The 13,635-nt window shown below is 39.4% G+C and overlaps 2 protein-coding genes across 4 annotated transcripts in view; one reads left to right on the forward strand and one right to left on the reverse strand.

Annotated features, from left to right (window-relative positions):
• The first annotated feature begins 879 nt into the window (after positions 1 to 879).
• LOC131322286 (peptidyl-prolyl cis-trans isomerase CYP18-2) overlaps positions 880 to 13,635 on the forward strand; it is a 28,155-nt gene continuing 15,399 nt past the window's right edge. Inside the window, exons 1-5 of one of the 3 annotated variants that reach the window (XM_058353549.1) lie at positions 880 to 990; positions 1,022 to 1,099; positions 1,215 to 1,310; positions 1,571 to 1,632; positions 4,920 to 5,053. In XM_058353549.1, coding sequence (XP_058209532.1) covers positions 1,028 to 1,099; positions 1,215 to 1,310; positions 1,571 to 1,632; positions 4,920 to 5,053 — 364 coding nt within the window. In that variant the 5' untranslated portion in view covers positions 880 to 990; positions 1,022 to 1,027. Of the gene's footprint in view, positions 1,100 to 1,214; positions 1,311 to 1,570; positions 1,633 to 4,919; positions 5,054 to 13,635 lie in introns of all 3 variants that reach the window. The other 2 variants (XM_058353550.1, XM_058353551.1) reach the window with 2 other exon arrangements.
• On the reverse strand, positions 6,341 to 13,580 carry LOC131322285 (uncharacterized). Its single transcript, XM_058353547.1, has 3 exons — positions 8,495 to 13,580; positions 8,257 to 8,375; positions 6,341 to 8,154 (listed from the first exon to the last, which is right to left on the reverse strand). The coding sequence occupies exons 1-3, from the start codon at positions 9,150 to 9,152 to the stop codon at positions 7,867 to 7,869; spliced, it is 1,065 nt and encodes a 354-aa protein (XP_058209530.1). The 5' UTR covers positions 9,153 to 13,580; the 3' UTR covers positions 6,341 to 7,866.

Consider the following 13,635-nt stretch of genomic DNA (forward strand, 5'->3'; position numbering starts at 1 on the left):
AATGATTATTGGTTACATTGGATTAATTTGTTATTTCTGTTGAACACCTCGTATGCCAAATTATGGTTTAATGGTAAATTATTTTAATCCTCGTTTTCAACATTATTTAATATACATGCTTTGGCATTCAATGAGCTCGTCAATTGACGGATTTTTATCTAACTTTTTTTTCAGGCAAGTTGGGAAGTTAGGCAAGGATTCTGGCGGCGTCTCGGGATTTTCTTTTGTTGACCTCCTTAGAATGTCTCATCCTAATTTTACTTTAGTAATTGCTTCCGCATTCAAAATAATTGTCAGATAACAAACTCCTTTTATTATTGTTGGATCATTGGATATTGGTCGGTCATGGGATGATTGTGCCCGATACTTTTTGTTGAACTTAATTGGTTGGATTTGTTCTTAATAAAAAAATGGTTGGCTGTTCAGTAGTTCATTGTTTTGGTATTAATTAAATTTTTTTTAGTTTGCATGTTCTACGAGTTTGGGGTCTCTTTGGCTCATGACTAGTCATTTCTCATTTTGGAATGTGACACAGTCGATTAATAATCAGGTTTCATTAATACTTCTAAACCCAACCCTCTTAAAATTTCATTTCCCAAGCCTACCAACTAACCCATTTTATTTTTCTAAAATATTGTTTTTGAGCATAAATTAATCATGCTCCCCATTACAAATTATAATTTGCAACCAGTGTTTTGGACGGCCTGAATGCAAAGGTACAACAGATTTAAAAAAAAAAAAAGGAAAAGAAAAAAAATGTTTAAATCCGGACCGTTAATTTCGAGAAGAACGATTGGAGTGGCCGCTCGACACCCGCTCGGCAGGATCACCGGGTCGGCAGTGCACTGCACCACTTGAGAAAGGTCTGCCCGTTACGTTAACCCTACCCGTTTGTAAACTCCTCTAGACCCGAGCGAATCTTGTAACCAAAGGTCTCTCCTCCTTTTCCGGTCCCGTGTTCACCTCTCTCTCTCTCTCTCTCTCTCTCTCTCTCTCAAGAAGAAGAAGAAGAAGAAGAAGAAGTAAGATGTGGAATAATGCAGAAGGAGGAGCAGCGGAGGTCACTCTCGAGACCTCCATGGGTTCTTTCACTGTCGAGGTATCCCCCCTCTGTCTCTCTCTTACCCTCTCTTTCGCCATATGTGAATGTTTATTCGTGTATGAATTTGTAACATTGATTCATCGCTGTAACTGGTAATATTATGTAAAATTAGATGTACAAAGACCACGCGCCGAGAACTTGCAGAAACTTCATTGAACTCTCTCGTAGAGGTTACTACGACAATGTCAAGTTCCACCGTATCATCAAGGTATTCCCTCCCTCTCATATCGAGGAAGTCTAGGAATACGACAAGATACACAACATTGTGCACTACATGTCTCTGTGGCAGTGTTTCAAATAGGTAGTTGAAAATTAGCAATTTAGGAATGTTGTGCTTCTTGTTGTATTCCTAAACTTTTTCTTTGTCATCAAACATAGATGCACAAACTTCGATGTGATGTATTTGTTGTGCACGCGCTACATTTCTATGTCTTGAGTAGTTCACCGTTTGCATTTGTTTTCGTTTAGGATTTTATTGTGCAAGGTGGGGATCCCACGGGTACAGGAAGGGGTGGAGAATCCATTTATGGGTATGTTCTCAACCTATGATCTCCTTTTTGTACAATATGAACAAGAAAAATTCCCAAATGCTGTTTTACCGGGAGTAGTTTTTTATTGGTATTGGAATTTGAAATTTTATAGGAAGGATAGACATTCATTCACTTTTACATGCATTTGGGATATTATACGATAGTCGTGACACTATCTCTTGCATCATCCATGGTTAGAAAGTGACACACCAAGATTTTAATTTTGCATCTTTAGCTCAACAATGGTTGAAAAGATATTAGTTGTTTAGCTTTCGACATCTAAGGTTTGCATTTGTTCACACTTCAACCTATGAGTGATTTTCAAAAAAAAAACCTATGAGTGAAAGGAGAATTCCGAATTTTGTCTATCATACTACAAGTTTTCAATTATCGTTCACCAATTGCCTTTTTCATTATCGTTCATCCATTGTACGAAGTGAGGTAACCCATCTTTGCCCAAAATTTCCCATTATCTCATTCTATTCTCCAATATGAAACAAAGACAGGTCATTCTGTGGTATATGGGTTCCTCTTTCCTATTTACTGTAGCCTGCGGTCACCCTCTATTCAGTTCCATGAGGCCATTTTTAGGAGTTTTTGTTTTTCATTTGCATGCCTTATAACCAATTCCCCTTTGATCAAAGTTGAAAATGTATTGACTAGATGGTTGTAGGTCTCTTATGAAGCACTGCGATCACTTGAGAACTTCAGCACAATGCTTATTTTGGAAAAGTGACTAGGCTAAGGGGATATTTCATAATCTCTCTTATTTTCAATCTGACTATAAAAGATTATACCCAACATGTGAATTTGCTTCTAAACATCTGCGTTGCCGGGCGCCTAGCAACTGCAATTGCAGTACAAGAGGTGAATGAAAGAGAATATTTGTTGGGAAATTGCTGATTTGAGCAGCCTATTCCTATTAATAGACAAGATTCTCTTATGCTGCAAATTTCTTTTCTTTTCTTGTTGTCTCTTCAAAGTTGCCACATCCAACGATCAATTCACGCTGGGATTCAGTATTTAATGGTTTATCTGAAGGAAGACTCAAAAGCTTATCTGGAGTCGTACCTATTTTGCATAAGTTCATTTCCCAATAAGTTAGCGTCACATTAGTGTGCATTTCACAACGAAATGTCAGCATTTGAAAGGGGCACTTCCTTGGGCCTCCTTTTGTTGTCTAGGTGCTTCTCCCACTTTTTATATCTTGTAAAAGGAATGTGTCAACTTGTCAAAAACTATTGCAAAATAGGAGGTGGGATTTTTTTCTTTTGGGAGATGCACTTTGTTTGCCCTATTTGCTAGCAAATAGCAACTTAAGCTTTTGTTGGTTTTGGAGGTATGAAATTCAATTCTCTTCATTTTCCATTATACTTTGTATTTATGGCGTTTGCATCTCCACGTACAATATGAGGTTGCCCATGAGGTTGGGTGCTTGATATAAGTTGTTGGGCCCATTTCCTCGGCTTAGCTTTTTTGGCCAATTGGTGTCCCAACAATTTCCTCACCAAGAATAGTTGGACTAGTTATCAAACTTGCATGGAAAACTCCAGTTATTTTATAAGAGTAGGTGGTGTGATCCAACTGGTTTGGAAGCAAGTTTGGTTGTGGCCCTGTGGGAATAATGAATAATTTAGAATCTCCGCCAACAATTACATTCACTATGGACTCCTACTTATCTGTTGAAATATTGCAAAAACAATGCAATTCGTCCCTTGACATATTTGTTGACCTGTTTATATTTGAAATTCAGTCAGCCGTTTTCCTAGTTTCTCAAAGTTTTGTTTCTGAATTATTGCCACGTTGCCAAAAAACTTGTGACACAGTAGTTGATGAGTCCAGGTTCAGCTTCTCTCCTGAGCAACTATCAGCATGTATGACGACATTTAAGTTTAAGTTCTGACTAGTTGTTAATTATGTGGTCTACTGATTATTTCAAAATTCGAGAGCTAGTTTCATATGACTGCCCCAGATTTCTAAAACATAAGGGAGCTATCAACTTTTGTTTTTGTTTAGGATCTATTGGTCCAAACATGTTTTGTAGTCGCTATTTTATTGGCTAATAAAATCTCTACCCTGCCTGAAGGTAGAAATAAAAGAAGAGGTACAAAAAAATTCAGTCAGTTCAGGGAATTGTCTGATGGTGCTGTTGTGGGTAGCAAAATGTTGAATTATAATGGAGAAGCTGGTGATGAGTGGTTATTGTTGTTTGCTGACAAGAGTTGCATTTGTGTGGACGCACTGGACGGGGAGAAGGCGAACAACTGATTTCTCTCATTCTTCCTGAAGATCTTCCTCGCCACTGGAGATCTGATGGTTGGTTTTGAGGAACAAAAAAAAAATTGGAGCAAGAGGGAATTGATGAATTGTCCAATCCCACAACCCACCCACTCCCTCCCCCCAGCCAAAGGGGTGCCCAAAGGATTTCTAGAGGTGAAATCTAGAGGCTTTCACCTCTATATTTCTGTGCCTAAAATGTAGAATTTGCAACTGAAAGTGTCATGATTTTGAACTCAATGCAGCCTCCTATTGACTCTCTTAGGAGGGAAGGATCCTCTAAGAGGGATCAACTCCAATGTACTAATGTAGGTGTCAAGGTCACGTATGATCCTTTGGGAACTCGGGGTGTGATATATCAAACCTTGGACACGAATCTTACCCCAAACCCAACACCCGCAGACAGGTTGACAGAAGGGAAGGTTCTGAATCTGTTCTATCTTAATCCTATAGTGTGTAAAAGATGTGAGGTTGGAGTCACTGGAGAGTTGCTCAAGTTGGTTTGCTAAATAGTAGTGGGAAGACAGGTAAAACGTTAGCAAAGTTGTGTGGCTTGTGAAACGTAATTCGTTTGACTCTTCCTGTTACCCTCTGTAGTCTATCAACAGCTGCCAAGTTTTTTAGTAATAGTAAATTGAACTGTAGGAATTTAAAGCAAGTTAAGTGCATGTGAAATTGATTACTTACTTAACCATATAGCAGCTATTGTTAGAATCTCATTCCAAGTCTTACTGTGAGATTGATTACCCAAAAAATAATAATAATAATCTTCCTATGATTTGAATAAACTGTCGAGGCTGCACTGTGTTGCCATGAAAGCATCAGTAACTGTAACTAATTACAAGGGTCACTAGTTTAAACTTTTGTTTTTATCTAAAATCTGCTTAGGTATACCACTCTTGGGATTTTCATTGGCTGGAACTTGGTTCACTGCTAGTATTGTCCACGTGGAAGTTTTCAGGCTTCGAATGTTTTGACTTATGGTTGACTTGTTTGTTAATTTATTGCAGTCAAAAGTTTGAGGATGAGATCACACCGAAATTAAAGCATACTGGAGCTGGTATTATATCCATGGCTAATGCTGGTCCAAATACGAACGGAAGCCAGTTTTTCATTACCTTGGCCCCAACGCCATCATTAGATGGTAATCACATGATTCTGCTCAGTTACTAGTAGATTTATTTCTTGTATCTTCGATTGTTTGAACATGTGTACTTTGCATAGTTATGATCATCAAGTTGACAGGCTTTGTTCTTTCAATCTATTTACTTAGGTTATAGCTGCCATACTAGGTGGTGAAGACTAAGTATTATGTGCCAAATCTATGAGAGCAAGTATATTTTCTGGAAAACTGTCTGTCATTCCCATAGGAATACCCTCTTCTTATACTCTTCATTATTCTATGCAAGGAATGTTTACAACTATCAAATCCCAAAGATTAAGCTATTTACCACTAATTCCCTAATTATAGCAATCATACAAGTCAAAGATCCTACACCTGATTTGCTGGTCATAAGCAATCAGACCACTAAACAAATCATCTATTTTTGGTATGACAATCATCCATAAATTCAGCCTTGACACCTCCCCTCAAATTGATGCGGATGAATTGACCAGCATCAATTTGTCAACTAAGAATTGGTGGCGTGTCTTCGTCAATGCTTTTGTGAAAACATCTGCGGTTTGAAATCCCGTGTACACATGAGGCAAAGTAATGATGTGATCCGTACAGGCTTCCCGAATGTAGTGGCAGTCCACCCTGATGTGTTCTGTTTGTTCATGGAGTACTGCATTTTCAGCAATACGTATGGCACTCAGATTATCAGCATGCAAAGGTGTGGGATTCACTTGTGGAAAGCCTAATTCAGAGAGCAAGCGACGCAGCCAAACAATCTCAGAACACGCAGAATACATGGCTCAATATTCGGCTTCAGTGGAAGATTTTGAAACCCTTTCTTGCTTCTTACATTTCCACGAAATAAGAGCAACGCCAAGATACATCACCACCCAGTTGTAGATCGACATGAGTCTGGACATCCAGCCCAATAAACGTCACTATAAGCTGTAAGCTGGACGGATGAACCAGCTTTGTAGAATAACCAATGCTCCGGAATACCCAATAAATAGCGAATGATTCATTTGACAGTTGCTAGATGAAGATGCTGAGGTTGGTGCATAAACTGACTCATCATATTGACAGCATAGGAAATATTTGGTCTGGTCATTGTCAAGTAGACCAAGTTGCCTACTAGCTGTCTATATGCCATAGGATCAGAGAATAAATTTCCTTCATCTTTTCGATATTTGACAATAAGGTCTTTAGCATATTTGGACTAATTAACAAAATCCCTTGAGTTGACTAAGTCCTAGGATATAGGTGAGAGTTCCAAAATCCTGATGAATACCTTTCATATCCGTAGCTGATGAATGTAAAGATTCTCGTAGCTGAGCTGATGAATACCTTTCATATCCGTGCTCGTGATGATTATGTCATCGACATATACAAGGAGAATAGTTATACCAGCACCGGAGCGACGAATAAATAGAGAAGGATCATTAGCACTTTGAGTTAAAGCAAGTCAATGAAGAGTCTTATGAAACTTTTCAAACCAAGCCCGCGGTGCCTGTTTTAGCCCATAAAGAGAGCGTCACATACATCTGAAATAGAATTCCTTTGGACACCTGAAGGAAGTCTAATATAGACTTCATTGAGATCACCATGTAAGAAGGCGTTTTTCACATACATTTGAAATAAAGGCCATGATTGAGAAGCTGCTACAGAAATCAGTGCACGAACGGTTGTCATTTTAGCCACAGGAGCAAAAGTCTCCTCATAATTAATGCCATACTCTTGTCTATTTCCAAGAGCCACCAACCAAGCTTTGTATCGTTCTTAGGAGCCATTTGCAGCCAATCGGTTTATGGTTAACTAGACAAGGGACAATGTCCCAAGTGTGGTTTTTCTCTAGAGCTTCCAATTCTTCCTACATTGCTTTTTGCCAACATGAATGCCGCATGACTTGTGAATAAGTGGTTGGAATCGATGTTGGTGACGAAGTAGCTAAAAATGACAAGTGTTCAGGTGGTCTAGATGGGCAAGTGGATCTTCGAAGTTGAGGAGGTTCACGACGTGGATCAGAAGCTGGGGAGCATTCGCGGTTAGGACCATCTGGTGGAATGGTAGTTGTACCTCTTCGCTGATATACCATCCCAGGTTTAAACCTTGTAAAAGTTGGAGAAGTACTACCAAAGTCATGAAGGTAAGAGTATGATGATGGAGGAGTAGAAGCATGATGATTTTGGAAAAAATATTGATTTTCGACAAAGACAACATGACGAGAAATGCAAATGCGACGAACGGAAGGATCATAACACAAAAATCCCTTTTGATTAGGCGCATACCCAAGGAATGCACAACGTGCAGATTGTGCTGTTAATTTGTTCCGATTTGGTGCTGGCAAGTGAACATAACAAAGACAACCAAAAGTATGCAATTGGTTGTAGTCGGAATGAGTTTTGTGCAACTGAAACTGCGAAGATTGATTTTGAAGATTGGGTGAAGGCAATGTTCTAAATGGCGCTTGGCGCTAGTAGGGCGGAGATCCACCTCCAAGCGCCAAGCCACCTAGGCGGCGCCAAGCAATTCGGTGGTTTTTTTTTTTTTAAACTATTATCCAATCAAACTATATTCCATGTATCCATAATGCAAGTTCAAAGTTCTACATAACCATAATGCAAAGTTTAATATTCAAACTTCAAAGTACAAACCTAAATGAAATTAAGTAGTAGCAACTAGCAAAAAAGTTGAATATGCCAAGTTCAAAGTTCATCTCCTTCCTCTATCTCTTCTCCTCCATACCCCTCCAAAACTTGATCTCCATCGGACTCAAAGTCAATCTCCTCATTTTCCTCCTCTTCGGAGTCATCTTCCGATACAAAATCTTCTTCATGTAGCTCTCACGGCTCACGTACTCCAACATTTCTACCACTTTTTCTTGGCATAAAGACTTCATCCACTCCTATAGTGGTGGCAAGCAACTCATATGTAAGTCCCGAACCCGGCTCAACTTCATCATCATCACCACCTTCAACAATCCAACCTTGTGCATAGGTTGCTTCGCTAGCAAGTAGGACATCTTTCTCCTTCTTCCTTGCTTTCTTGTTGATGAGTTTGGCATTGAATTGGACGTACACTAGATTGCTCATCTTTGTTGCATCTAGTCTATACCTTTTCTTTGTATGTATCTATACATAAAAAAATCCATGTCATTTCTCCTTTAATAATAATTTCAAGTAGTAGCAATTACTATAAGAGCAAGAGACGAAGAGAAGAGTATATGGACTTACCCCCTCAAAGGTGCTCCAATTTCTCTCACACCCGGATGAACTTGAAGTCAAAGCGAGAATTCTCATAGCCATTCTTTGCAATTTGGGTGTAGAGTTGCCATAATTAGACCACCAACCAACTAGTCATGGAAAAAAAAAAACACAACTTAAAATTCTATTTGCACTAAGTTGCTAACTTACTACTAACATTACTAGTAATTAGTAAATTAAATGAAGAACTAAAAAAGCCATAATTTACCCGGATCATAATTGTCATTGTTTGCTTCACATCCCTTCGCGGCCACAATTTTTCCAAACATACCCACTTTGTTCTTGTACATCAACAACTCTTTATTGATGACATAATCTTGGGCATCCACATCTTTCGGATAGAATCTTTCAACACATTCAACAACCGCCTCCATGATGCTTGAATCATTTTGAATGGTTTGATCCTTATAGAAATAAAAAGGATTCAACAAATAAGCCGTTAAATGTAATGGACTATCTAGCCGACCTTGAGATTTTGTATCAATGATATCTAATATCGGCTTGTATTGAGCCTCTTTAGATTTGCATGCCTCTATGATCTCTTGTTTCGCCTTTTGTAGTTCTCCATACACAAAGCCCATTGAGGGACGGTCCCCATCAACAAGTCGAAGCACTTTCACTAGCGGAGCAAAAACTTTCAAGCATAGACTTGCACCATTCCAAAATGATATACTAAGCACGGTAGCATATGGTGTTTTCCCTTTTGCGCTATTTGGACCCCATTTACTCTTCCCCCATTCATTGCTAGTAACCATTACCTTCAAGGCTTCTTTCTTCTCCGCCAAACTTTGCAAAGTCAAGAAAGATGTTGCAAATCTAGTCACACCCGGCCTCACTATATCTCTCTTTTTGGTAGCTTTTCTCATCAATGCCAAAGTCGTATGGTGAGCATAAATAAATATAGTAAAGGCCTTTGCCTTCTCTATAACTCCTTTGAATTTTGGTAGCTTACCAATTCAGGGTTATGGTGTGCGTGGCACATGAGCTCCAAAAGATGGTAGGCCTCTTGACCTTCAACAACTCCGCCGCGGCCATGTTATTTGATGCATTGTCCGTCACCACTTGAACTACATTTTTTGGCCCAACCTCTTCAATACACTTGTCAACATAGTTGAAGATGTATTCCCCCGTGTGCGACTCATCCGAAGTTTCCTTAGAAGAAAGAAAAATAGTCCCTTCCTTGCAATTGACACACAAATTCATGATGCTTCTCCTCTTTCGATCGCTCCAAGCATCGGTCATAATAGAACAACCCGTTGAAGCCCACTCTTCTTCTTGCTTCTTGAGACATTTTTTGGTTCTCTCTACTTCCGCCTTTAACAATGGCTCCCTTAATTTGTATTGGCTTGGAGGTTGGTAGCCCACGCCAAATTGACCAACCGCTTCACAAAATTGACGGAAGCTATTATTGTCAATAGCATGAAATGGGATACCGGCTTCATACACCCATCGAGCCAAAAAACTATCCACTTTCTCACTTCTAGCCTTCAAAAGTGTACCACTTATGGTTTGTTGTCCTATCATCTTCTTCCCGGGATTGATATCCGATACATATTTATCCATGGGACGTAGAGTATGGGGCCTCTTTCTTGTCCCTACAATTTCAACTTCCTCATCACCATCTTCTTCTTCTTCCATGATAGTCACTTCCTCCCTAATCTCCTTGGCCGCTTGAAGCTTGTCTTTTTTCTTCTTACTTCCTTCTTCAACTGCCGCTTTACACTTGGCTATATCTTCCTTGCTTGCATTAGGACAAGAGGAAACAGACCCCTTAATTTGAGCTATGTGTTTTTTTAGCCTACTAATCCCTGAACTCATACTCTTACCACACAATTTGCATTGTATTTTATCCAAATTCGTAGGATCCACTAGTATTCCATACTCCCATCCCATATCATTTGATGCTCTTTTAAGGGCTGTTGAATTATCGGTGGGGGCATTAGAGGCCATTGAAGATACATTTTGGGATTGAGACATTGGTTGAGACATTTACAATAGGCCTACACATTAAAAACAATATTAACAGCAAGCAAATCAATGTCTACCTTCAGCAAGCAAATCAATGGTCCACACTTGCAGTTACTTGCAATATTAACGCCAAATCCACCATAAATTGTCAAAGAAATCCTTCTAACAATAATGAATAATCCCACAAAAAAAGGGTTTCGACCTTCAGCAGCTGATTTTGCTAAGCTTTAGCTTGCCGAACGAGGTTCAACAACAGTCAACAGAACCAAAGAAAAACCCAAACTGGGCAACAGTCAACAACAGCCAGCAATCAACACTCAACAGTCAACAACAGTCATGGAAGAAATAGAATCAACTGGGCAAGTTGAGAAATTTGTAGAAAAACCCAAAATATTTGTGGGTAACAAGATAAATGTTGGGAATATTTACTAGTTGGACCCATCTATTCTTTACGATGGCTTGTATTCCCATGAATCCCATCTATTCTTGCCTTCTTGGGTAACCAAAAAAAAAAAAAACAGACGAGAGAGAGAGTGAAACAGGATCGTGGACCCATCTGGTCCTGGACGATCAGAAAAAAAAAATGGAAGAGAGAGAGAGAGAGAGAGAGAGAGAGAGAGAGAGATTGAGAGAGAGACGAGAAAGAGAGAGAGAGAGACACACACATATTGGCGAGTCGGCGACGACCGACCGACGCCAAAGATGGACGATGGAAGATCGACGATCAGATGATGGAACGAGTCGCCTGGAGTTTGATCGGACTGGCTGGGGCTTTGATCGACTGGAGTGAGCTGTGAGTGGGTGTTGGATGAAAACGTAATTATGTAATTGTGTATATATATGTGTGATTTTGTCAAAATTACATAAGAAGCCCTTTTATTTTTATTCTATACATTTAAGGCCACCCAAGGCCTCCAAACAAGCCAAGGCCCCCTGCCTAGCCCGCCAAGGCGGCCGCCAAACACTGCCAAACCTCCTTGGGCGCCAAATCAAACGGCAAGGGGTATTGGCGTGGCGGCGGGGTACCTCCAAGCGCCTAGGCGGCCGCCATTTAGAACACTGGGTGAAGGTAGTTGATTGATAAGATGCACAGCTGTAGATAGAGCTTCCACCCCAAAATGAGTTGGAACAAATGCAGCAAGAAGTGTTCAGGTAACATCCAAAAGATGTCAATTTTTTCGTTTAGCGACCCCATTCTGCTGAGGAGTATACGAGCAAGTTCACTGGATAATTATTCCTTCACTTTGAAGAAAATTTTGAAATCCATGATCTGTATACTCTCCACCAGAATCAGATCGCAAAACTTTTATAGATGTGGAAAATTGATTTTTTACATGAGCCATGAAGCGTTTGAAAGGAATCGGAAACACCAGATTTATGATGCAAGAAATAGATCCACATGTAGCGACTATAGTCATCTATGAAGGTAACAAAGTATTTGTGGTGAGAATGGGAGGAAATAGGTGCAATCCCCCACACATCTGAGTGAATCAAGTCGAAGAAATTGGTAGTTATGTCTTTGTGAATTGGAAAAGGAAGAGCTTCACTTTTACCCAATTTGCAACTATCACAATGAAACAAAACATCTTGTAAAGCAATAGGATCTTTATTCAAGAGCAGACCAGATTTCAACATGAATAACAATTTTTTGGCATTAGGATGCCCCAATCTTTTATGCCACATTTAATATGATGGAGTAGAGGTAGAACAAAGTAATGAAAACAAGGATTTATTACTGGGATATCTAGATAAACGAATAGGAAACATCCTTCCATATTTAGGTTCCTTCTCGATCACTTTCCCCGACGCCTGATCCTGCACAATGCAACCAAATTTGGAAAATGAGACGTTGCAATTGTCATCAACCAGTTGACCAACATATATAAGTTTGGAAGCCAAACATGGTGTATGTAAGACATTATGCAACGGCAAAGTATGAGGAATATCACCCACTAATTTGATTGGCACAACTTCACCATTAGCAGTTTGAATTTGCAAATTACCCGCATATGGCTTTATATTTGACAGATGTGCTGACAAAAATGTCATGTGATTGGAAGTACCAGAGTGAACATACCATAAAGGAGATGAGGTAGTTTTACCTTTGAGGCAAAAAGCTGAGATTGCAGATTGAATTATTTGTTGAACTACCTCTGGAGTTATAACGCTGGAAGTGGTAGAAGAATGAGATGGAGCAGGAGCAGCATATGAAGCATTAGGAACCATGTGCGAACCCTCAGCAGGAGCAGCATATAAAGCATTAGGAGATCGATTTTGAGGTCGTCGACGACATTCTATGATCAAATGTCCAGGCTTCTTGAAGTAGGTGCAGTACTTTTTGCAATTAATGGCTATATGGCCAAATTCTTTGCAGCTGTAGCACTGTTTTGTGCTCACATCCTTTCCTCTAGCCTGAGTTGTAAACGCTGCATCCAGTGGATTGGGACCAATGTCTTTCTGTTTGAGCGCTGCCTGAGTCAAGCATCGCTGTTCTTCTCGAAGGAGTTCACTCAAGCAAGTCTCCAATGATGGAGTGGGTGCCCTATTCATCAAGATTTGAACGGACAGGTTCATATTCGTGTCTCAGTTTCATGAGAAACTGATCTCCTTGAGTAATTTCATGCACTACTTGGAGAGTCTTTAAACCCTCAATCAAAACATTACCATAAACAAGCTCCTTATATTCAGCCCAAATATTAATAAACCCAGAATAATATTCTTGAATAGACATAGTCCCTTGGGAGCATTCAGACATGTCTAATTCAAGCTGAAATCATCTAGTTGGGTTATCTTGATTGTAAATCTTCTTTAGATAAGCCCACATATCTTTAGCACAAGGATAAGAACGCAAATTGAGAACAATTTTGGAATCTACTGGGCTTAAAATCCAAGTAATTACCTTGGCATCATTACTTTACCACTTTGCTTTTTCAGCATTTTCAGTTGGTTTAGGAATGGACCCATCTTTGTGTCCCCACAATTCTTTCCCTTTCACAAACATGTTAAATTGAAACTCCCAAGAAAAATAATTTTTTCCATCCATCTTGATGGGCAAGATTTCTGATTTCTGACATTCTTAACCACAAAGGAAACTCTAAAAATGACAGGAAAAAATCTGACTGAGTACTTGAGAAAGATGATACCTCTAGAACAACCTTAAACTTCTAAAAACAGGACACCATAGCTAGGGCTCTAATACCATGACAAATCTATGAGAGCAAGTATATTTTCTCTGGAAAACTGTCCGTCATTCCCTTAGGAAGACCCTCTTCTTATACTCTTTTCATTATTCTATACAAGGAATGTTTACAACTATCAAATCCCAAAGATTAAGCTATTTGCCACTAATTCTCTAATTATAGCAATCATACCTACGCCTGA

This window comes from Rhododendron vialii, chromosome 4a (genome assembly GCF_030253575.1).
Source record: "Rhododendron vialii isolate Sample 1 chromosome 4a, ASM3025357v1".
Lineage (NCBI taxonomy): Eukaryota > Viridiplantae > Streptophyta > Magnoliopsida > Ericales > Ericaceae > Rhododendron > Rhododendron vialii.